Source organism: Solanum pennellii, chromosome 6 (assembly GCF_001406875.1).
Source record: "Solanum pennellii chromosome 6, SPENNV200".
Taxonomy (NCBI): domain Eukaryota; kingdom Viridiplantae; phylum Streptophyta; class Magnoliopsida; order Solanales; family Solanaceae; genus Solanum; species Solanum pennellii.
In genome coordinates, this window is record NC_028642.1 from 50,816,085 (window position 1) to 50,839,832 (window position 23,748).

Sequence of the window (23,748 nt, forward strand, 5' to 3'; positions counted from 1 at the left end):
TAAAAAATAAACCAAAACAATTCATGCACAATCTAATTCAAATCGTATAATTTTAAAAGTTTAAAACAGACCAAAAATATCCAAGGAGCATCCAACATAATATCCAAAAAGAGCTATACTACTATTCAAATTTATATTTATAAAAAAAAAAAGGTACTATATAACGTAAAGGATGATTTGTTCATTTTTTTTTCCTTTTATATTTTAGGATGGTAAAGCTCTTTTTGGCTACTATTTTTTAGAGACAAAAAAGGAACTTCCAAAAAAAAAAAAAAAAAGAAGACAAAAAGTAGAAAAAGAAAAGTCTAAACAGCAAATAATTCTACTGATATACCAGAATGGTGAATATTCCCTAAAATAAAAACACAAAATTTCCAAGTCAACAGGGATAAAAATTCACAAACTAAATTTCAACATCACAGAGATAAAAGCAAACCAGAAGTAGAAACTCGAAAATGACAGAGAGAGAGAAGAAGGAAATAATGAAGCATTGAATTCCTTTGAATATATTACTTGTTTTTACAGATTTTTTCTCAACGATCAAATGTATTAAAAACCCCACCTCCCTTCCACTTCCACCTACTGTTACCTCTAAAACGCTGTCGTTTTTCAAGTACACCTGCAGCTCCATTTACACTGCCGATTTTACAGGTTTTCTGCTTCTTTTTGACGAAATAGCTTCTGGGTCTTGTGGGATTTTGTGGAATTTCAGGCTTTTAGTGTATATTTCATCTGGGTTTTGTTCAAAATTGGATTTTGAGAAATGGGTAATACTATGTGCATGACGAAGAAGGAGATAAGAGAAGCTGGGAAAAATGGAGTTGGGTCGAGTAGTAGGAGGATGGAGAGATCAAAGAGGAGGTCACTATTGGAAGAGGAGTTGCTTCACAGGCAAGCTTTATCTATGGCAATTCAGCAGCATCAGTTGTCTCAAAGATTTGATGGGTCTATTTCTAGGCGTGTTGGATCCACTAGCTCTCGCCGTCGCAATGATTTGACAGACCAGCAAGCCAGTTCCAAACAGGTATTAATTATATTAGAACCCTAATTTTGTCTATTAATTTAAGTATTTGGAGTCCCTTTTGCTTTAATTTATTATATATTCGACTAAGACATTGAATTCTATAATGGGTATGAGTGGAAAGTTTCTTTGGAGCCGCAGAGTGCAGAAAAGTAACATCTTTGTTTATTTTTAGTTTGGTGCTTCGTGGATATGAATATGATAGTTTTCTTAAAGATTCGTGATACTGCTGAAGTGCTCCTGAAAAGGAAATAAGTCAAAAGGTACTTTTGTTGCTAAAAAAGTGAAAAGTTTTGATCCCCTCCTCTTTTGGCCTTTTCTCCCAAATTGGTTTATTCAGCTAAGATTCATTATTAGACTGTTGATTATAGACTTAACAAGAGTCCTTTGCTTTTCGCATTTGGACAAATATCTTTTGCGAAACTCAGATGGATGGATGGATGGATGGAAAGAATAGTAAATAGATCCACTCTTCTCCTTTCTAATTTTCTTCTTATTTTTGGTTATTGCTGAATATTATTTTGCCAAAGTGATCTTTGAATACCTTCCTTCTATAGTGCTTCCCCTTTGTTTGCGGAAATTCTTGTGGCTTCAATCATATTTGTGGGAAGTATACCTTTGAACTTCTCACTAGCTTTAAGTACTCATGCTGTAGATGGAGAGACATATAACACTGATAGGAAGCCTATATTTTAAAGTATTTAGTTCAAGCTAAATAGCAGAGTGATTGAAAAAGTTCAAATCCATCTTAGTGTTGCCTAATCAGTGGAAATATCCTTAAAAGAAGGATATAGAAAAGGAGACAACGGAAAACCTGTAACCATTTATCTTTTTGGCTAACTCTAGAAAATTTTCATGTGACACTGCAAATACCTTACGATATTTATGCTGTAAAGTTACCAGAATTTTTGGAGAACATCAAAACAAAGAAAATTGTTTTGATACATGGAGAAGGATTTGGAGCTTGGTGTTGGTACAAAACTATTGCTCTGTTGGAGGAAACAGGATTGGTCCCCACAGCCTTAGATCTCACTGGATCTGGCATTGATCTGACAAATACTAATAATGTTACATCTCTAGAGGCATACTCAAAACCATTAATTGATTATCTGGAGAACTTGCCAGAGGATGAAAAGGTAAGATAGATTTGGTTTAAGTTTCAAGTCCTTTTTTCGTTTATGAATTCAAGCAATATATATTCTGGAAACATTATGCATATACCTCTTTAGGTAATTTTGGTCGGTCACAGTGCTGGAGGTGCTTGTGTTTCCTATGCCTTAGAGCATTTCCCAACTAAAATTGCAAAAGCAGTATTTCTTTGTGCCACGATGGTATCTGATGGTCAGAGGCCTTTTGATGTGTTCGCTGAAGAGGTACGCATCCCTTATTTTCCATATATTTCATTAATTACCAAGGATGGTTACCAACCATTTATTCTGACTTCGATTGGGAAACCTGTTGAATTATTTAGTAGTTGCACTTTCTAAACTGCATGTTTTAAAAGTACTTTGTTTAGCAGCAGAGTTGCTCCCGGTATTTCACGAACATTGTTTGTGGGAATGCCTTCAGAAAGCACTGTTTATGTTATGATGTTTTGTATGAAATTCTTGTTTTGTCACATGGAGTGGTTGAAGTTAAGAATTTTTCAAGAGAAAAATATACGAATGTGTGAGGCCGTGATCCAGAAATAGGAGGTCAATAAACTGTCATTTGAAACTCTGTAGTTCTTAAGCACGACAAAAATAGCACCAAACTGCATAGCAAGTAATTGAATGCAAATTCCTGATCTCTGGTCATGTAGGTACAATAGGAATTTTGCTAGTTTCAGAATATCTGACCCAATTTATATACATTAACAAAATTAGGGGCTTGTACATAGATTGGAGCTCAAAAGGTAAGAATAAGACCAAGTACAATAAGGGGTGAATGTCTGATAGGGACTGTTGCCTCATCAGTTCAGTCCACATCCCAAATCAGCATTCTACTGGCTGGTTAATATGCTTGCATATATATTTGAAATCTTATTGCATTATAATCTGCTGAGGATGGGAATGAGTGACAACCTCACTGTAAACTGATGTAGGAATTGTATTGAGTTTTGAATTAACCATGCCGCAATCTTCTTCATGCATGATTCATGATGTTTAAAGACATTGCAGTCTTGCAGATGTATATTGCAAAATTACTGGCGGATTAGTTGTCATTCATTATAACCTATCCATTTGAGCTCATTAAGGATTTGTTTGGTCTCAAAAATAGATCTGCTGCTGAAAGTTTCTTCTAGTACCAATAATTATTTTATATCTCTTCTCTCCAATTTGATGTTTTCATGTTGATACTTTTGCAGCTTGGGTCCGCAGAGCTTTTCACTCAGGAGTCTAAGTTTTTAACCTATGGGAATGGTAAAGACAAGCCTGCCACTGGCATCATGTTCGAGAAGGAGCAAATGCATGGGCTATATTTCAATCAGTCTCCTACAAAGGTACTTCATTTATACAAGTTGCAAGGAGTCATAATTGATATATATATATATATAACTTATACGGAAAAGCTCAACATTCTTGGTAAATGATTGATTTATAAAATCTTAATAATTCATTGATCGAGATAATAATTTAAATTTTAAAAATGTGTGGAAATGTGCTTTGTAGTGCATTGTTCTATGCTGTTTGAATTGAAACTACTGTAGAAACTAGAAATGACGACAGAAAAATACTGAGGCATCACTGCTTGGTCAAACAAATGCAGCTTCTGTGTGTGTGGTAGTGGGAGCAGCAGTATGATGAAAAATTTCTGATGATGGCGTGTTTGTCATGTCATATACATCACCTAAAGGTAATAGGCAACATAATGGAACAACAATATAAATGTCAGTTCTGGTTGTACTTATACAAGAATTTGGATCATGTTTTTTGAGTTAACAAGCTCTAGAAAGTAATGTTGGGCCTGTACCTGCTTTGAATTCACAGAACAAGTCAACCCTTTTAGAATTGGAAATGATTATTTTTCACCGCAACCGAAAAAGAAGAAGATGAACTGTAAAACCTCCTTATACTCCAAATTAAGCAAATCAAAGTGTAGAAGATGGAACATGAAAGGTTTTTTTGGAGCTCGACTAGTATTTTCGTTGTTGTACTAAAGTAGTGAAAACACTTCAACGAGCTCAAAGTAAAATACATAAAACTGAGAAGAGGCTTATTTTTCTTAATTTTACTGGGAGAATATGCTTACACTACGGATTTTGATCATCGACTTCTTGTGGTAACATAGAGAAGTTGACTACGGTGGATCAGAATCGATCCAGTTTCCTACGGAGTTTGGTGTAAATTATGATTTCAACATTTAATTATAGCCAATTTCAGAAGTTAAGTTATTGTCAAAGAAGCACCCAAGGGTGTGGCCTAGTGGTCAATGAAGTAGAGGAGGTAAACCAAGAGGTCTTTGGTTCAAATGCCAAATAGAACAAAAAACATTAGGAGGTTCTTTCCATCCTCCTTGGTGGCAGAGTTATCCAGTACAAAGGAATCCTTGTGTGTATTTTACTGCCTATCTATATGTTTTTAGATCATTTTCCAAGAAGTTAGAGAATGTACATAGAAGGTTTCACGAAAATAAATCATTAACACACTATATAACGACTGCAGGATGTTGCTTTAGCAATGGTTTCTATGAGACCTATTCCTCTTGGCCCGATGATGGACAAGCTGTCACTGACACCTGAAAAGTATGGAACTAGTCGTAGATTTTATATCCAGACATTGGATGATCATGCTCTTTCACCAGATGTCCAAGAAAAGCTTGTGAGGGTGAACCCACCTGAAGGGGTTTTCAAGATCAAAGGCAGTGACCATTCTCCATTCTTCTCGAAGCCACAGTCACTGCATAAGATTTTGGTTGAAATTGCGCAGATTCCATGATGTTAATTTCTCTGGTGGAGTTTCTTTCATTGCAAGAGTGGCTTCATTGATTCTTATGGAGGCTGTAGAATCCATGAGGTTGTTGGTTGTACAGAAGAGGAGAATGGCTCAGCTTGTTTTATATTCATTTTCATATTTTATTTCAGTTTTAACATTTTAGGCATTGGTCATAGTTGAAATATTCTTCTTGTAGAGTTACAGCTGAGATAGCAATTTGACTTGAGTTGAAATATGATACATTTGTGTTAATAAATTATCTTAGTAGTTCAATTCATTGCCCACGTGAACACTCATTTCATTGAGCTTTCACTTTTTTACTCTCTTATTGATTCAAATTCAGAATCTTTAGGTTGGAAGTGAGAGATCCGAGCAAAGAGTTTTATATTGTGTGTCTGTTACGTTTCTAATGAACTGCTTGCGACCCTTGGCTCCGCACATGGTGTAATGACCTTTGATCGAATGGAGTCTTTTCAAGTCCTCAACTCGTGCATATATGACTGATTTAGCCAAAAACAAAGGATACTTTTATTTTAAGATTTCCTTTGTTATTACAACACCAAATAATTATGCTTCAAGTCCAAGTTAATCGAGGTTAGTAATATGAATTATCTGTATGGGGGCAGAAACTGTTTTGAACATGTGACAACATGAAGAGTCAAATTAAGATTTTATTATTATTATTACCTCTCTTTAATCTGTTAAGATAATAATATTTCACAACTAATAATCAAATCTTAAAGAGTTAAATTAAGATATATACATGTCATTAACCTCATAAAAATTCAAACTATAACGTTTTTTCTTTTTTTTTTTGGATAACAATTTGAGAGTTTGTCTCAGTCCCATTATTAATTTTTCTTTTGGCATCATTAATGAATAGTATTATTCCATTAATAATAATTAGGGCCAGACAAAATGTATAGTGCCCTTCACCATCACCTTCCCATATTGTTGACTCTCATTTCCCACTAAATCTGTACTTCCATGGCAACAGTTGCTGTTCAGTCCTTAATCTCTGCTCCACTGCAAATTCCCAAAATAACACAGGTCTGTTTTTCTTTTAAAATACCCTTTTGGTTTCTCCATCCAAAACATGACATTTTTTTTTAATAAAAACAGTTCAAGATTGGAATTTGTCAGCTGAAAGTTACCACAGAGAAGAGTGCAAACATCTTCAATGCTCGTAGTCTGATTCAAGCTGCTGCAGAACAAGGTGCAAGTCTTATACTTTTGCCTGTGAGTAGCCTTTTCCAATAAACTCTTTTTAATTTTAGCTTTAAAGGGTGTTTTCCGTATGAAGGAGAATGTTTCTTTCAGGAACATAATAACAAGGGGTTTTACTTAGCCTAGAAGTATTTGTATATAATTTAGAGAAATACGGGGGCATGGGTGGTGAGGATGGAGGTGAAGATGAGTTGAGTTGGAGGGCGGAGAGAACACAATCAATGTTGAATGTCACATGTGAAGCTTGTTTTCCCTAATTCTATCAAGGAAGTTGTTTTCCTCATTCTCAAGCAACTTATTTCCCAAAAGTTTTGACCAACTTCCATACCGAAATACAACCTAAATATCACTACTTATTATTGTTAACCTGAGCTTGGTAGCATGGTGGACAGATAGAAAAATATCTTTTAGGATCTATATTAAGGTATTCTCCATATAGTAGTATGTACTATAACATTTAGTGTAGAATGTTGTGTAGCATTAGTTGTAGAATATTAAGTAGATTGATTCATTTGTAGGATTTACATTAAGTGTAGAATATTTCTCTTGTATATGAATACCGTTGTATTATTATGGATTTGAATCAACGAATTAACACAATCATTCTTCAGCTTCTCTCGTGTTTTCGTTGTTTTTGAACCTCCTTTTTCTTTTTTTCTTTTACATAATTTCTTTTGATAAATCTCATGCTGATTTATGAACTAAATGTAAAAAGTTGCATGTTGCAATTTGTCCAATTTTAACAAATCTGACACTGTTGCATATGTTAACAACATGCACTTCGCAAGACATTTAAGCCGCAGTTGGTTTTAAGTAATTTGACTCTGCAATTATTTACCCTGATAGTGTATAAAACTTAAATTCTAAAAGAAGTTTGTTATATTTTTGGTTTTAGATCATTCCATGCCTTTTACCTCTTTTAGTCTTTGTTTATTCACTGTGGAAGTCTAGCATAGTGATTTGACCTTAACATGTTGACTAGCACATTGTTATTATTTCCAGAATAACGTTTGACGCTGTTGGCAGTTCTTTGTCTTCTTTTCCGCTATAGTTTTAAGAATGAAACTTCATATGAACTCTCATAAGTTCGGAAAGTATCAGCCTAAAGAAGTTCCTATCTGAAGATTGAAAACATATGGTCAAAGTGTATATCTTAATAGCAATGTTGGATGTGAGATTCTGTGTATTTCAATAATTTGTTGTAGGAAATGTGGAATTGCCCTTATTCAACTGACTTGTTCGCAAAGTTTGCTGAGGACTTCAGCGATATAGACAGTGCCCCGTCATTGCTTATGTTATCTGAAGTGGCTTCTTCCTTAGGAGTCACCATTATAGGTGGATCGATTCCGGAAAAGGATGCCGGTCATCTGTACAATAGCTGCCCTGTGTTTGGGCCTAATGGAGAGTTGAAGGCTAAGCACAGAAAAGTAAGCTTTTTCTAATTAGAAGATAGAAAAGTCTATAACAAAGAACACATCTTTCACTTTTCTGATTAGTCTTAAGCTAGTTCTCAAATGCTTTACGAAAGTGAAAGAATGAATATAATGATAAACATTGGTTGCACCAAAAAGAAGTTAAAACAGGTGATTGGATGAAGAGAATAGCAAGATGAACTAGAAATGTAATTGTGCAATGCCTTTCCGCAGATACATTTGTTTGACATGGGTAAGCCACTGCCAGGAGAAGTTCAATTTAAGGAATCAGACAACATTTCCGCAGGAGAGAAGCCTACAGTTGTTGATACAGGTAGGCAACTGTTTCCTGCTTAATGCATTGACCGCTAAGTTTGGTAAGCTTACAGTTTTAGTATGTTCCATAGGTCCTTGAAGATATGATACAATTCTTCTGTCTATCTGCATGTGAAAATTATTGACATTTTCTGCATCAGGAATCTCAAAATATTAGCAGAAAAATGAGCAACTGTTGTTCCTGCATCTGGCATAGTCATACATGTTGACATTTTCTCTACCTGCACAATTCTGATTTAGGTCTCATTTTTTTCGGCCAAACTTGTGTTGCTAGTAGTTTCAGCTCGCACTAAGATTCTTTCTTTAATTTCCCTTCTAGTCTTCCTACTTGAAACTGTACTTCTACAAATCTTATATCAGAAAACTTCAATCTGCAGATTTTGGACGCATCGGAATAGGAATTTGTCATGATATACGATTTCCTGAGCTCGCAATGTCGTATAGTGCCCGAGGTACTGTGGTTACATGTTTAAGTAGTTAGTAATCCTGTTGAACTAATTGTTCTCTTTAATTTTCATATGAGAATCAGGTGCTCATTTAATATGTTACCCTGGAGCATTCAACATGAGTACTGGGGCGACCCTATGGGAGCTGGAGCAAAGAACAAGGCAAGATGATTCTGTTTCGTGTAGTTGTGAATAGAGTTCACCAATAAAGGTTTTCTGAAGTTCTTTAGTATATTTCATTAAAGAGCGACCAATGCAGTTGCACACACTTATAAAATCAGAAACTCCGAATTTGCAAAGTTGTGTGCTGTATTCTTATTGCTCATTCAACTCCGATTTTACAGGGCAGTAGATAACCAGGTAATACCATGTTGATTTATGATGATAGTCCTCTTTGTCTTTATGTGGCATCCTGCTCCCTGTCGTGAAGCATGTTCACTGCATTTTTCGTAGCTTTATGTGGCATCTTGCTCCCCGTCTCGAGATTCAGCCAGTAGCTACATGATATGGGGTCACTCCACTGTGGTTGGACCGGTATGTTATGATATTACTAGTAGTTACTTTGGATTGCAGAGGTCTGTATAGAACAATCAAAGAGCTCTTTGTTTTTCTGGTTAGCAGATGGGTAAAATTATTGCAACCACCGGGCATGAGGAAGCAGTTCTAATTGCTGAAATTGATTATGCTGCGATTCAATGGACAAGGTGATGCATCATCTCGTTTTAAAGATCGATTATTAGTAGATCTTTACTTCTTTTTTCTCACTTTTTTCAAAGCTCGTGCAGGGAAAGCCTCCCTTTGGAGAGCCAGAAGCGCAACGACATCTATCAATTCGTAGACTTGCTCAGAGAAAGTCTCAACTCCTAAGAGGCTTTAAGAGCAGGACATCTTGATCAGCTAGCATATCATAGTTCTGAAATAGGTTACTGTGGGAGTTCTTACCAAGAAAGTTGTTTTGCTTATTTTGTTGGCAATCATGGTTGTATCTTCTTTTTATGGTCATTCCAAAAGACACTAGTTAACAAATCTGGTAAAGTTTGGCATCTCTTCAAGACACTTATCATTTGGAAGAGACTTGTTTCCACAGTTTGAACCCTCGATCAATCATATTGTTATTCCTAATCATTGTAAAATCCAATGCTTACTCAGTAATCATTCAAGAAGATCATCTATCTTTGTTGCAACTATTGTTGTCTAATTCTTCTAGTTTTGTCTTGGTGGCTAACATAGACCAGTCCACAAATAGCCGTTATCATAACGTGGTGTACACAAAGTTGCAAAGAATTTTCGCAGCTGAAACTAATAAATGTGCAAATCTCTTGAGTTGCCTCATCAAGTTACTAATTTTAATCGTAATATATATTGATATCAAACAATATGATACAAAATGATGTTGATCTTCATGAACATAACAATGTGATGGTCCAAAACCCCAAGTCAGTAATAAAATCACAAATTATTAGTATCATATTCCCACCCCCAAGTTTAACAGGTCAGTAAAAACAAAACACAACCTTGTGAATAGAAACCGAACACCAAGACTTTAACCATTCGTAAAGAACTCTTCATGCTAGACGTATGGTAAAGCATTAGGTATTTAAGGCTCAGTCACTAGACAACAGAATCTGGAAAGGAGAGGAGGAACTCCAGTGCTTCTTTTCTATTCGGGAGAAGTTTATGAACCAATAGATATCTAAAGTTTGAAGAGTTCTGGAAGATGAGCATTTGTAAGCTTAGTCCTCTTGCTAATCTCATGCTTCTTCTTTTTGGTTTTGGGCTTGGGAGCAATGCCATGGACTTGTGCCATTGCCCTTCTCTTTGCAGTGTTTGTAGCAGGTTTCATCCCGTTCTTCTGCAGATCCCTTTCGATATCAAGCATGTCACGTGGTAATTCAATACCTCTGAATAGCTGTTTCAAATCATCATCAACCTTAATGGGTACTCGTGGATCATTTGGGAAGGCGATGTCTTCCTGGGAGTCAAAATTTGACAGCAGCCATATTTGACCAGCACCTTTGAGAGCCTATAGGAAATACCTGTGTATCAGTACATTGAAAGCAAATAACTCAAAAGTAGCTTGGTATGAGAAATACCTGCAGGTCCTCCATGACAGTCGGGTATGCATCCTTGAGGTCGATAACAGCAATACCCTCAGGGAATTTTCTTATCAAGATAAGTAGTTGCTCTTTATTTTTCAGAGCATGTTTCGACTGTTGACAAATAATAAGTGAATTTATGTTACTAAAGACGCACAGATTCAGAGTTGATTACAAATGACTTAAAGACAGAGGAGTACAATTAAGAACTTAATTTACCTTATAAGAAAAGCGATTGCCATCATAATATACTTTGACGTTTTTCCTCAAACTGTCAAACACAGCTTTATTGCCAATTAAATCAACATAACATGCTTCATTGATCTGTTCTGGTGTGAAAGCTTGCCTTGTCTGCATGTATGGAAATTAATTAGTTATCAATATTACAAGTACTACGACTACAGAATATGTCACAGTTCCCTATAAGATAACAAGACAAGACACTGTTAATCAAGGTGGAGAATCCAGCTAAAATGGAGAGTTACACAAAATTCCTGGGGAATGACCATGTCAGATTTTCGAATTATTAAGAACCTACAGATTAGTGCTGAATCAGTTCTCGATTCAGCCATCATTACTGTTGTATTAAGCACATTTGGTGTCTTAATTTTGCGGTAATTCTACGTAGTTAATGTCCAGTAGCATCAAGGAAGAAGAACGAAACAATATTATACACAAATAAATCTAGCAACTTGAAGCTAAAAGACGAAAAACGGCCGGATATGACTTATGCGGTTGTGCTGTAGTGCCAGGTAGGAAATATGGCACCCTGAAGTCAATTCACATGATATTTAGTTAATTACATATGTCCTGCTAAAAGAAGAGATAAATCATAATCACCAAATCCATTACTCCAGCTAATAATGCAAGCATCCACCTCTAGCTTCAAGTAGATCTTGCAACTACTAATAAATGGTTGATACTCTAGAAACTTGAACTATCTTGTAATAGGATTAAACATTTGTACTACTCCAACACGGGATGAAATAAATATACGATAGTAGAACAAACTACATGAGACATCCCTCAAAAATAATTCCCAGAACATCAAAAGCCCTCCACTGAAACTGCAGTATTTAGAACATCTGTCCATTTCTTGTTTGATGTGCCCCAATAAAAGCACTTTGGATCAAATAAATTGCACCATCCAACATCGCACGAGTCCTCAGTGGTAGACCTAGTCATAGATCTAGGACAATTGCCACAAGGTCATCGATCTGATCTCAACCAGATAATAAGTTTTGACTGCCAACCAGTAAGCAAAGTTAAATTGCTCCTTAGTTCTAACTCTGTCGGTAGCTTAATCCTAAGCTATTTCGCTGTGGGATAAATTTAGAGATTTAGCAGTTTTGACACTTGCTTCTAGGTGCTAAGTTAAATTAGCTGCATCATAGCTCTTTTAATTTAGAAATATAATTAATGAGGGATTGAAAAACAATGAGAAAAGAAGTGGTGGCCATATACCTCCAGAAGCAAGTCTATGACACGTTTCATCTGAGACCCAACAGGCCCTTTCCTTATAGTATTTATATGCTGGAGCCTTTCCGTGTCATTTGAAAATTTGACTGCAGGTGCAGGAGGTTTTGCATTAGCTGGTCTTGGAGGAGCTCCCTTGGAAGGTCCTGCTCTGGCAGCCATACTAGTAATAGCTTGGCACTTCTCTTGCTGCTTCTTGAACCTTTGCAAGCTTTCTTGAAGTGATGCCATCTGGTAAACAATAGAAAGCTTCCATAAGAAAATGCTAGCCAGGCAAAGACATTAAACAAACCACTGCATAACTGAGTGAATGAAGAATCCTAACAAGTACAAGTTTTTCCAGAAGTAGCTTCCCCTCGTAACTTGAGGTATTTTCTGCAACTCGACACAGATTTATAAAAAGTGAATTTCTTCCGTCAAAAAGTGGCCAACTTATACAATCCCTCTTCTCAAGAACCTTCCCTACTTTTCTTTTCAAGTCATCCAAAGATGCATCAACTTGTATTAAGGAACAAACATTCCAATCAACATCATTTAGGAAGTATAACACTTTAACACCCAATGTATACTAACAATATGTTTAAGTTCAACAAAGAAGTCACTTCATCCTGTTTTGCACTGAGGTATATCAGAATCACATGACAATTCAATAACTTTCTTCATACTTTTGCTTTGTCAACATAGTCATCAGGTACCCCAAGTCTCTCTCTCTTTCTCATAGAGAACTGGTTAATACTGTTATCTAATAAATGTCCCATTATTTGTCTTTGAACTATAAGAACTACACGTTAGTATACACAGCAGGGTAAAATCACATCATGTAGAATGCTATATGTATCATCAAATTATCTCTAAAACATCACCGTTTAAATCATATATACAGTATTTCGTTTCCAGAAAAAATGGACTCTACGAATCAGTAATATTCTTGACCTATTTCCTTTTTCTATTCCTGCCCAATCGAAACAGTGATTCAATCGTTCGATTAAGCAACTAAATCTGAATCCAAAACTAGTTTGGATTCCCTATGTGAATCCTCTGTAACCAATTCGCTCTATTCAGGCCCAATCGCAATAAGAAGCACAAGAAATAAGCTTCCAAAAAAAAGACAACAAACACAAAAAGATATGGTCTTGACCTTGGATAGACACGATAGAGATGAAGAATTAGCCGGAGAAAACGTCCGCGACGGACGGCGGGACTCGACCACGGCGTCGATTAACAGAGAGCAATGATCGGGGAGAAGGGGGTTTGGGCCTTTAACAGAAATTCTATTGAATATGAATCGGGTTGGCTTGGCAGACTATTTAAGGCTGTCACGAAAGGGTAGAATATCACTTTGACCCCTAAAGATTGGAATACTTACACTTAAGCCCTTATATATTTATTAAAGAGGTATTCTTATCGTCCCAAAAAATAAAGGTGACGTAATTTTGGACATTGATTCCTTGTTACTGTATTCATACTTCAAATAGGTCACATAAAATTGGACATATAGATTCAAAGAAAATCTTAGATAAAAAGGTATATAGTTTTTTCTTTCTTTTGAAACCATCTAAAAAAGAAGGATAAATGATAGAAATTCCACCGTTAAGTTCTTTTATTACCATTATTCTCTATTAGTTTTACAAATTCTCAAAATCTCTTATTTTTACACATCGGATTAATGTATCTCGTGCAATAAATTAATGTATCTCGCGCATCAAGTTAATGTATCTCGTGCATCAAATTAATGTATTTCGCGCATCAAATTAATGTATCGTGTATAAAATGTACATCAAATTAGTGTATCATGTATAAAATGTAATATATCTTACTTAACAATTAATGTATCTCGCGCATCAGATTAATGTATCAACACTTATATTATTGTATCATTTGAGGCATTTTTGTCATTATAAACTTAAAAGGGACAAATGGTAATTTTACCTTAAAAGTATGTGATTTCTGTCTTTTGCCTAAAAAAGAATCACAAATAGTTTAGTGGCTCAAGTTACTTCTTCCCAACGATGTCCAATCTACATCTCGATACTAGTTTGAATCACTATGTCACATATTTCAAATTAAATTAGTGTTTCTTAACCCCTATATTAACAAACACCAGTGGCGGATCTAGGATTTAAAGGTTGTGGGTGCTCACTTCCTTTAACATAAACCTTTTAGCAATCATATAGTATAAACTAAGACTGGCAAACGGACAGGACCGGGTCAACAGGACCGGTTTTATCGGTAACCGGACCGGTACCGGTTTTTTCTTACCGGATTTTCTTACCGGTACCGGATTTTACCGGACCGGTTTTACCGGAAAAGTGTCCCTGTTCCGCCCGGTCCGTTAGTAACCGGTTTGGAACCGGGTTGGACCGGTTTGGAACCGGGTCTTACCGGTTTTTCCATTTTTTTTTTAATTATTTTAATTATTATATAATATTATATATTTATATTAAAAATTCAATTGAAAACTTTAAAGTTTATAACTTTATATAAGTTTGAAATTAAATTTATATCTTAAAGTTTATATTGAATTTAAAGTTTCAAATTGAATTAACAGTTTTATATTGAATTTAAAGTTTTTTAAACTTTATATTGAATTTAAAGTTTGAAATTACATTTAAACTTTAAAGTTTATATTGAATTTAAAGTTTTAATATAAACTTTTATTAAAATAATTAAAAATTAAATTTATAAAAAGACATGAATTAAATAGAAGAGACTATTATAAAAGAAAAAAATCAAGGCGAATAGCCGTATATTTATTCAAATAAATAAATTATACAATACAAATATTAGAAAGAGAATAAGAGTACATAATTTAGGAGGAATTGAATAGTAAATTAGTAATTATTATACTAACAATTCCAATTTTTTCTAAATTCTTTTTGTAAATTTTGTATCATTTGAAAAGAAAGATTTTTTGGAATTGGCATTTGTCGTTCTTCGTCCATTGCTTCCATGCCATCATCACTATTCTCACCAAATATTTCATCTATTTGGTCTTCTATATGGCTACTTAATAGTGGTAGTCCGGTGTTTCTTCTTTCGGCATTGACCCAATCTCGAAACAACACCGATATTTCCAAACTGTCCTTTGCTAATGAATATCGATGATCTCCAATCATAAATCTCGCTGCACTAAAGGCTTGCTCCGAAGCGACCGATGATGCTTGAATCGCTAGCACATCTCGAACAATCCTAGAAAGTGTCGGAAATTGTTTTTCACGATTCTTCCACCAATTTAATATTCGAGGTTGAAGTTCTCCTTCGTCACGCCTAATCTTTTCCCGTGCCTGGTTGAAATATAAATCAAAATCATTATTAGTTTCATCATCACTTTCAAGCTCAAGATATTCATCCATCATGTCATCTGTATCATCACTTTTAGGCTTAGAAGATGAAGGTTCAACTATTGGAATATTTTTTTCCATAACTTTATATGCATTATATAAATCTTTAACTTTTGTATAAATGCTACTTTTACATTGTTCAACACTAGGAGTTTCATCATCTTTAATTTCTAAATTTTTATAAATCTTTTCAACCATTCTTTGAACACCTCTTAATTTATAATTTGGGTTGAAAGTAGTAGCAGTCAAATAGATTTGAGGAATAGGGAAAAAATATTTTTTGAATTTTTCAATCATAAAAGCAACTGAATCTTTAAAATGTTCTTTTCCTTTATATTTAGCAAATTCAATTGAAATAGCACAAATGTTTACTAAAACAGAAGAAATAGTAGGATAGTATTGACCAGAACATTCATTTGTTGCTTTATAAAAAACTTTTAAAAAATCAATCAGTTCTTCAACATTTTGCCAATCTTCAAAGCCAATTCTTAAATTCGGATCCGCATTATGAGCATTAAAAACTAATTGTAGCGGTTCTTGATAAACATAAGCAACTTGAAGCATTTCAAATAAAGAATTCCATCTAGTGCATATTTCTTTTGGAATTTTTCTATATGCAAGTCCACATTCATTACAACGATTTTTAAATTCAGTAATTCTAGCTTTTACTTTAGCTTTAAAAATCCAATTACAAGCAAGTCTAATTTTTTCACAAGAAACTCCAAATTGAGAAATACCATCTTTTACTATTAAATTATAAACATGTGCGGCACACTTAATATGAAAACAACTATTATCAATTGGACAAAGTCTAATTTTTAAATAATCAACGGCACTTAAATTATTAGAAGCATTATCTAAAGCGACACTCATTATTTTATCACATATTCCATAATATTGTAAAATAGAGCCTACTTTTGATGCTATATAAGAACCGGTTTTATTTTCTTCAACATATTTATACGCTAATATTCGTTTTTGCATGTTCCATTCATGGTCAATCCAATGGACAGTAAGTGTAAAATAATCGTTACCATTAGGACTACGTCCCATATCAGAAGTAATAGATAACCTACCATCATAATAAGCAAATAAACAACAAAGAAAATGAGAATATTCTTTTTGATATTTAAAAAGATCACTTTTAATTGTATTTCTTGGAATACCTTCATAATCTGGGTTATATAATTCTCGAATATAATGAACAAAACCAGGATGAGAAGGAAATGAAAAAGGTAAACCACAAACAGCAACCATTTTAGCTAATTCTCTACGATCTTTTTCTTTACTATATGTGCGGTGTGTGCTTCGACTAGCCGGGTTAGACGTATTTAATACACTTTGAACCATATTAGAACCTCCAACACCCATAGAACTTTCGGGTATGGGTGTTCCATTTCTATTAGCTCTTTCTATATCATCTAGGCGAGCAAATTCTTTATTACACTTTCGTAAATGTGTTCTTAGTCGTCCCGTTCCCCCTTGCGTACCCGTAGTTACATGTTTCATTATCAATTTACATTTAGTGCACGTAACAGTAGTTTTCTCCTCATTTTGTATCAAAAATTTCCATACTAACGATCTTTTAACACGTACGGCGGCGACATTTGAAAAAGTAGGTAAAGAAGGGACTTCGGTAACCGGACTAGTCGGGGTAGGGGTCTCTTCATCTTCCTCATTTATTTCTACTTCTTCTTCTAATTCTTCTTCAAAATTAGTATAATGTCTATTTAAAGACTCATGATCTACTTCATTTTCAGAATTAAATTCAATAGGTCTTGGTGACGTAAAAAAAGTTTCATTAACACAAGTATAATCATTAGTATTAACTAAATATCTAGGTGGCAAATTTTTAGAACAAGAACTATTTATTCCTCCCTTTTTATTTTTTAATTCCGACATTGGTCTTTTACCACTATTTCTTTCCGAATTCATGTTAAAATTTAAAACAATTAAATATTAAGAGAAAAACAAGCAAAATAATATAATAAAAGAGATAAAACAACTAAATTAATAAACAAATAACAATTAAAGTTAATAGTTGGAACGAATGTACCAAACGTCTACGTAAATGTAGACGTATAACGAAAGCCGGATTTGATAGATGCCGATTGTAGCTTCCGAAATTCAAACTTCAACTCAATATCACAATATAATAATTAATAATTTATGAGAGATTTATAATTGAGAGTTTGAGACTTTGAGAGATTGTATAAGAATGTATAAGTATTGAATTTGTGATTTAAAATTGAAAAAAATGGTATATTTATAGTGTAAATGGGTTAGAAGGGGGTGGGGGGTCATATTTGACCGTTTTGGGCCCCAGCCCAACGGCTAGAAGGGCCCAACGGTAATAAAACGGTAATATTAAAAATATATAAAAAAAAAAATAAAAAATCCGGCTAAACCGGTCCTTACCGGATTGGACCGGACCGGAACCGGTTCTTACCGAACCGGTTCAACCGGATAAAAAACCAGGAACCGGTCCGGTACCCGGTCCTGTATACTAAAAGACCGGTTCCTTACCGGTTCAACCGGTACCGGACGGACCGGTACGGGAACCGGATTGGAACCGGACCGGACCGGCCAAAAACCGGTCCGTTTGCCAGCCTTAGTATAAACTATACTAACTGAAACTCTTCAATAAAAAAAAGCCCTTAATTAGGAAAAGGAAAAAGTGTAAGAAAACAAAAAGAAAAAAAAGCCCTTAATTAGGAAAAGGAAAAAGTGTAAGAAAACAAAAAGGAAAAAAAGCCCTGATAGAAAAAGGAAAAAAATTAAAAAAGAAAAGAAAAAAAGGTGCAAAATTCGCTGCACAAAGAAAAGAAGGAAAAACTGTAAGAAAAAAAAAAGTTTAAAAAAGAAGTCCTTAATTAGATAGAAAAATAGAAAAAGGGAAAAAAATTAAATAAGAAAAGAAAAAAAAGGTGTAAAATTCGCTGCAAAAAGAAAAGAAAAAAAATAATGGGGCGGGTAGGATTTGAACCCTATCAGTGTGCTTTGCGGGCCTATGGTTTCCATGTGTAAACATGCGCGCCCATGACTGCTTTCATACTATGGGTGCTCATTTAATTTTTAAGTACAGATTTGTTATATTTTATATATATATATATACAAAAAATTTAGAGTCAATAGGTGCTCGAGCACCCGAAACTCACTTACTGAGTCCGCCCCTGACAAACACGTATATATTATAGCATGTGTCTTTCTATTTGGAACTTGATCCGTCAACTATACCAATATATGAATGTAGATTTAGTTTAGATGGTCAGAAAAATTTCGGGACTCCATGAACTTTTTTAACAAGTGATTAAGCTTATAATAAATAATTTCTTTGTAAAAATTATAAATTGAACATTGATGTTGGACATATAGATAAAATTTACATAAACTATAAGAAACATCCTAAGAAGCAGCTCAAAACTCCAGATGTAATTTCAAAATTATTTGAAACTGTCCGGTTAGTACCAATTCTTTAAAGCATCATATCTTGTAAATGGATAGAGCATGATATCCAATGTATCCTTCAAAGACATACTATCTATAACAAAACTAGATTCTTTTTGTGGTTTTGGTTGATGTTGTGTTTGACTCTTCTCCAATAATGTGTCACCAGTATCATATATATCAGAATTATCATATTTTAATAGCTCATTGATCTTCTCTTCACCTAATGAAGCATGTGATTGCCTTATATTTCTGATTCTTCCGCGACTAATCAACAAAATTTACTCCTAAAACCACCTGAGTATCCATCTTTTGTTCGTCCACCTTTGTATCCACCTTCTGCTCACCACCTTGGTGTTGGATTTTATTTGCTCTAAATTTCTTACCATAAATAGGTTTTCCTTTTAGAAGAAGTTTTGGATTGACTAATCCTTTTTTTGGTAGGAAAAGGTTTAGGACTCTATAAATAGAGAAATGTTCCTTCTAACTTAATCAGCATTCACAATGTAGTCTTAATGACTTTGAAAGTTTTGGTTAGGGGGATAATTTATGGGTCACAAGCTTGACACGCTATCACTTGTATGAACCTCCCATGTATTCCGAGTGAATTGGTTGAGGTTGTTTCTCTCAGTATTTTGTACTCTCATATTTATAGTGGATTGCTCATCTCCTTTGTGGACGTAGGTCGATTGACCGAACCACGTTAAATCTTTGTGTCTTTTGGTATATTTCTCGTTGTCTTCTTACTCGTGGTCTTTCGAGGTTTGCTTTGCTAGCTTCCGCGTTTACACCTGCTTATTTTCGGTCCTAACAAGTGGTATCAGAGCCAGATTCAATGATGGAGTCAGGTTTAGTGGTTCGATAATCGATGATTGAACCAGGTTAGAAGGAGGTGTTCATCTTGACGGGTGTAGTTCTAGCCGCAACCTTTTTGACAGTAATGAAGATTTTGTTGGAGAAATTGTTTCAGAGAGGTTCTCTGTGTTGAGACATAAATTTTGCAAAGGAGATTATGGAGAGGAGAAGCAAGTTGTTGAAGATTAAGTGAAGAAGGTGGACAAATTTATTTTGTCAGAAATTCAGGCCAAGGGGGAGATTTGTTGGGTTTTATTTGCCCTAAATTTCTTACCATAAATAGGTTTTCCTTGTAGGAAAAGGTTTTGGATTGACTAATCCTTTTCTTGTAGGAAAAGGTTTAAGACTCTATAAATAGAGGCATGTTCCTTCTAACTTAATCAGCATTCACAATGTAGTCTTAAGGGCTTTGAGAGTTTTGGTTAGGGGGAGAATTTATGGGTCACAAGCTTGATACGTTATCACTTGTGTGAACCTCCCATGTATTCCAAGTGAATTGGTTGAGGTTGTTTCTCTCTGTATTTTGTACTCTCATATTTATAGTGGATTGCTCATCTCCTTTGTGGACGTAGGTCGATTGACCGAACCACGTTAAATCTTTGTGTCTTTTGGTATGTTTCTCGTTGTCTTCTTACTCGTGGTCTTTTGAGGTTTGCTTTGCTAGCTTCCGCGTTTACACCTGCTTATTTTCGGTCCTAACAAGTGGTATCAGAGCCAGATTTAATGATGAAGTCAGATTCGATAATCGATTATTGAACCAGGTTAGAAAGAGGTGTTCATCTTGACGGGTGTAGTTCTAGCCGCAACCTTTTTGACAGTAATGAAGATTTTGTTGGAGAAATTGTTTCAGAGAGGTTCTCTGTGTTGAGACATAAATTTTGCAAAGGAGATTATGGAGAGGAGAAGCAAGTTGTTGAAGATTAAGTGAAGAAGGTGGACAAATTTATTTTGTCAGAAATTCAGGCCAAGGGGGAGATTTGTTGGGTTTTATTTGCCCTAAATTTCTTACCATAAATAGGTTTTCCTTTTAGGAAAAGGTTTTGGATTGACTAATCCTTTTCATGTAGGAAAAGGTTTAGGACTCTATAAATAGAGGAATGTTCCTTCTAACTTAATTAGCATTCACAATGTAGTCTTAAGGGATTTGAGAGTTGTGGTTAGAGGGAGAATTTGTGGGTCACAAGCTTGATACGTTATCACTTGTGTGAACCTCCCATGTATTCCGAGTGAATTGGTTGAGGTTGTTTCCCTCTGTATTTTGTACTCTCATATTTATAGTGGATTGCTCATCTCCTTTGTGGACGTAGGTCGATTGACCGAACCACGTTAAATCTTTGTGTCTTTTGGTATGTTTCTCGTTGTCTTCTTACTCGTGGTCTTTCGAGGTTTGCTTTGCTAGCTTCCGCATTTACACCTGTTTATTTTGGTCCTAACACTTGCTATCCACGAGAAAAATTCATAATAGTTATACTCACATTACTACTTCAAGAATCGTTAGAAGATTATAATTTTTGTAAATTCATTTTAATGGCACGAATAACATAATTTATTTTTAGATTAGGATTCGTTATCATCTAACACCCCCGGCAAGCGCATGTCGGGTTTGGAGACAGTGAGCTAGGACCGTAGATGAGAAAATCGAGAGGAGCTTAGAGCTATAGTTAATACATCAACAATTTGATTAGTGGAGAAATGTATTGAACACAAAATTCTCCACCAGCAACCTTCTCTCGAACAAATGATAGTCAATTTCAATATGCTTTGACCTTTGATGAAAGACAGGATTGGCAGTGAGATAAATAGCACTGATGTTTCCATAGAATATCATGGGAGGACATGTCCAGGGCAATCGAAGTTCTTTAAGCAAACTAGTTATCCAAGATACTTCTGATCCTGCAAATGCAATGGCACGATATTCAGCTTCAATGCTAGACCTAGCTACTACCTTTTGTTTTCGCGAGGACCAACTGATTAGATTAGGACCACAATATACAACAAGTCCATCATGAGAACGATGATCATCAAGATCAGCAGCCCACCCGGCATCACAGTAAAGATTTATTATAGAGGAAGTGAATGGCGTGATGGTTATTCCATGTGTAAGAGAGCCTTTGAGATAATGAAGAATTTGTCTCACAACTTTCCAATGATTCAAGGTAGGATTATGCATATTTTGACAAACATGACTCACCGAAAAAGAGATCTCTGGTCGTGTGATAGTCGCATATTGAAGAGCTTCAACAATACTCCTATATAATTATGGATCATCAAAGGTTTCACCATGTTTGGATAATTGAAATATGCTATCCGTTGACACCAAATTTTGGTCTGATAGTTCTAAAATTAATATCTTTTGAGTATTTTATTTTTAAATAGTCCAAAATACTTGTTTTGACATTTTACTGCAATTTGTTGATAATTATCCTCTTTTTTTAAAAATATTAAGATTTTTATCGATTAGTAATGTTTATATTATTTTATCGCAGCCAGATGTTCAAATATTTATTCATTTTTTTCTGTTAAATGACATTTCTTGCATGTCACTGGTTACATTCATTATATTCATTCATATTTATTTTCTTTGTTATATTTGGTAATATTCATTTTGATATTTTATACTGTCTAAAAATTCATTTAAATACGAATACAATTTGCATACACAGATATTTTATCAATCAAAGATTTTTGGATCACAATTTCAGACCCATAATTTAAGCGTATTTTTAACAATTTCCTATATATAGAATAGTTGACTCACTAGGTTCAGAAATGGTGGATAAAATAAAGGATAATTTCCAGATTTTTAGAATTCAAAAAATTCTTTTTCATTGTTCATTATTTTCCGGTAAGTCGTCGAAGTTCCACCGAAATTGGGGCAGTCCACCACAAAAACCCCATTTGTTTTCTCCTATTTTCTCTAGCAAACAGCCACCCTTTTCACGCCAAACCACCCTCCACTGTTTTCCGCCGGGAAGAACCCAACAACAACAACCAAACTCCACCCGAAAAACTCACCACTACCAGAATCTCACCGTTCCACCACCATATCATTGCAGGACCCTTGTCACTGTGACAAAATAGTAGTAACAAGCAAGATCCTTCGGACATCAACTACAAACCATCGCGAGATATCCAGCTGGGAAATCTTCATTTCCGGTGACCCTTCTTTCCTTTTTCACATTTTTCTATTTGTTTGAGATGAATTTTAGTTTTCAGGTGTTATTATTTTGTTAGATATTATGTTTGTTGTTGTTAGTTGATCAATTTGAATTTTATTTTAATGTTTCCACTATTTTATTACTTCTTTTGGAGGGAAGTTTCGATAATGGCTAAGCTCTTTCGCCGCTCTCTGTTTTAATTTGTTTTTTCTTTCTTTCTAAAATTGGGTGTTTTTACGAGTTTTCGGTAGCCTAGTATTGATTTTGTTCTTTATTATTTTTTCTCATTGATTATTGATTTCTATTATGTTGTATTTTGACTAATTTCTTATTGATTAGGTTTATCTTTATCGTTGTTTGTTGTCTTGATGTAATTTTATTGATTTGTTTTGAGTTAAAAGACTGTTGGTAGTTTAGCGCATTTGTGAATTTTGTTTTATATTTTATTTTGTACATTTGTCTATTTATTGCTTCATCATCATTAATTTTTAAGGAATTAGTTTGGATTGTTTTGCCATCTTCTGTTTAAGTATTGTTTCTGATAATTTCCACTATGTTTAGGTTCATATATGTTAAAAGTTGAAAATGAGAAAATCTCTTCGTCGATTTTGGAGGTTCCCTCAATGCTAAAAGACATAAATTTAATCTAAGTTCATAATCTTGTTTGTTAAAAATGGACGATGAAGAAATCACTGTCGATTTCTAAGGTCTCCCATGTTAATAAGACTGGATTTTTTATTTTTAAGTTATAGTTTGATTCATTTATTTTTACTCATATTTATTTATTACTAACACTTTTACTAAGTGTCTTTACAGGTACTCGTAGTTGCTTCCCACTGAAGCTATTCGAATTAAGTTTGAATTATACTCTTTATTCATTTTGTATATATTGACGTTAAACAAACTTTAAGCCATTTCTTGTATTATCTTATTTTATTACTTGTGTATATTACATGTTTATTATACTTGTACATTATTTAATTCCCCTTCTCAATTTGAAAAATGAATTCAGATGGAAC

The 23,748-nt window shown here is 34.5% G+C and overlaps 3 protein-coding genes across 8 annotated transcripts; 2 read left to right on the plus strand and 1 right to left on the minus strand.

Moving 5' to 3' along the window:
- The first annotated feature begins 362 nt into the window (after positions 1-362).
- Positions 363-5,231, plus strand: LOC107023664 (putative methylesterase 12, chloroplastic). The gene is made up of 5 exons (XM_015224424.1): positions 363-1,024; positions 1,918-2,157; positions 2,251-2,394; positions 3,369-3,503; positions 4,666-5,231. Exons 1-5 carry the CDS (start codon positions 764-766, stop codon positions 4,936-4,938), a joined length of 1,053 nt encoding a protein of 350 aa, XP_015079910.1. The 5' UTR covers positions 363-763; the 3' UTR covers positions 4,939-5,231.
- Positions 5,232-5,832: 601 nt separating this feature from the next.
- On the plus strand, positions 5,833-9,540 carry LOC107023665 (omega-amidase, chloroplastic-like). Of its 5 annotated transcripts, none has more exons than XM_027917562.1 (10): positions 5,833-5,985; positions 6,058-6,174; positions 7,368-7,589; positions 7,809-7,908; positions 8,288-8,362; positions 8,440-8,518; positions 8,602-8,716; positions 8,810-8,890; positions 8,978-9,060; positions 9,142-9,540. In XM_027917562.1, exons 1-10 carry the CDS (start codon positions 5,923-5,925, stop codon positions 9,221-9,223), a joined length of 1,017 nt encoding a protein of 338 aa, XP_027773363.1. In that variant the 5' UTR covers positions 5,833-5,922; the 3' UTR covers positions 9,224-9,540. The 5 variants fall into 5 exon arrangements, with proteins under 5 accessions (XP_027773363.1, XP_015079912.1, XP_027773364.1 ...); XM_015224426.2 differs by having other exon boundaries at positions 8,701-8,716; XM_027917563.1 differs by having other exon boundaries at positions 6,058-6,151; positions 7,483-7,589.
- A 153-nt stretch (positions 9,541-9,693) lies between these two features.
- LOC107021096 lies at positions 9,694-13,202 on the minus strand. Of its 2 annotated transcripts, none has more exons than XM_015221689.2 (5): positions 13,067-13,202; positions 11,917-12,159; positions 10,672-10,803; positions 10,450-10,566; positions 9,694-10,379 (listed from the first exon to the last, which is right to left on the minus strand). In XM_015221689.2, the coding sequence occupies exons 2-5, from the start codon at positions 12,157-12,159 to the stop codon at positions 10,050-10,052; spliced, it is 822 nt and encodes a 273-aa protein (XP_015077175.1). In that variant the 5' UTR covers positions 13,067-13,202; the 3' UTR covers positions 9,694-10,049. The 2 variants fall into 2 exon arrangements, with proteins under 2 accessions (XP_015077175.1, XP_027773367.1); XM_027917566.1 differs by lacking the exon at positions 13,067-13,202 and adding an exon at positions 12,254-13,016.
- Positions 13,203-23,748: the final 10,546 nt, after the last annotated feature.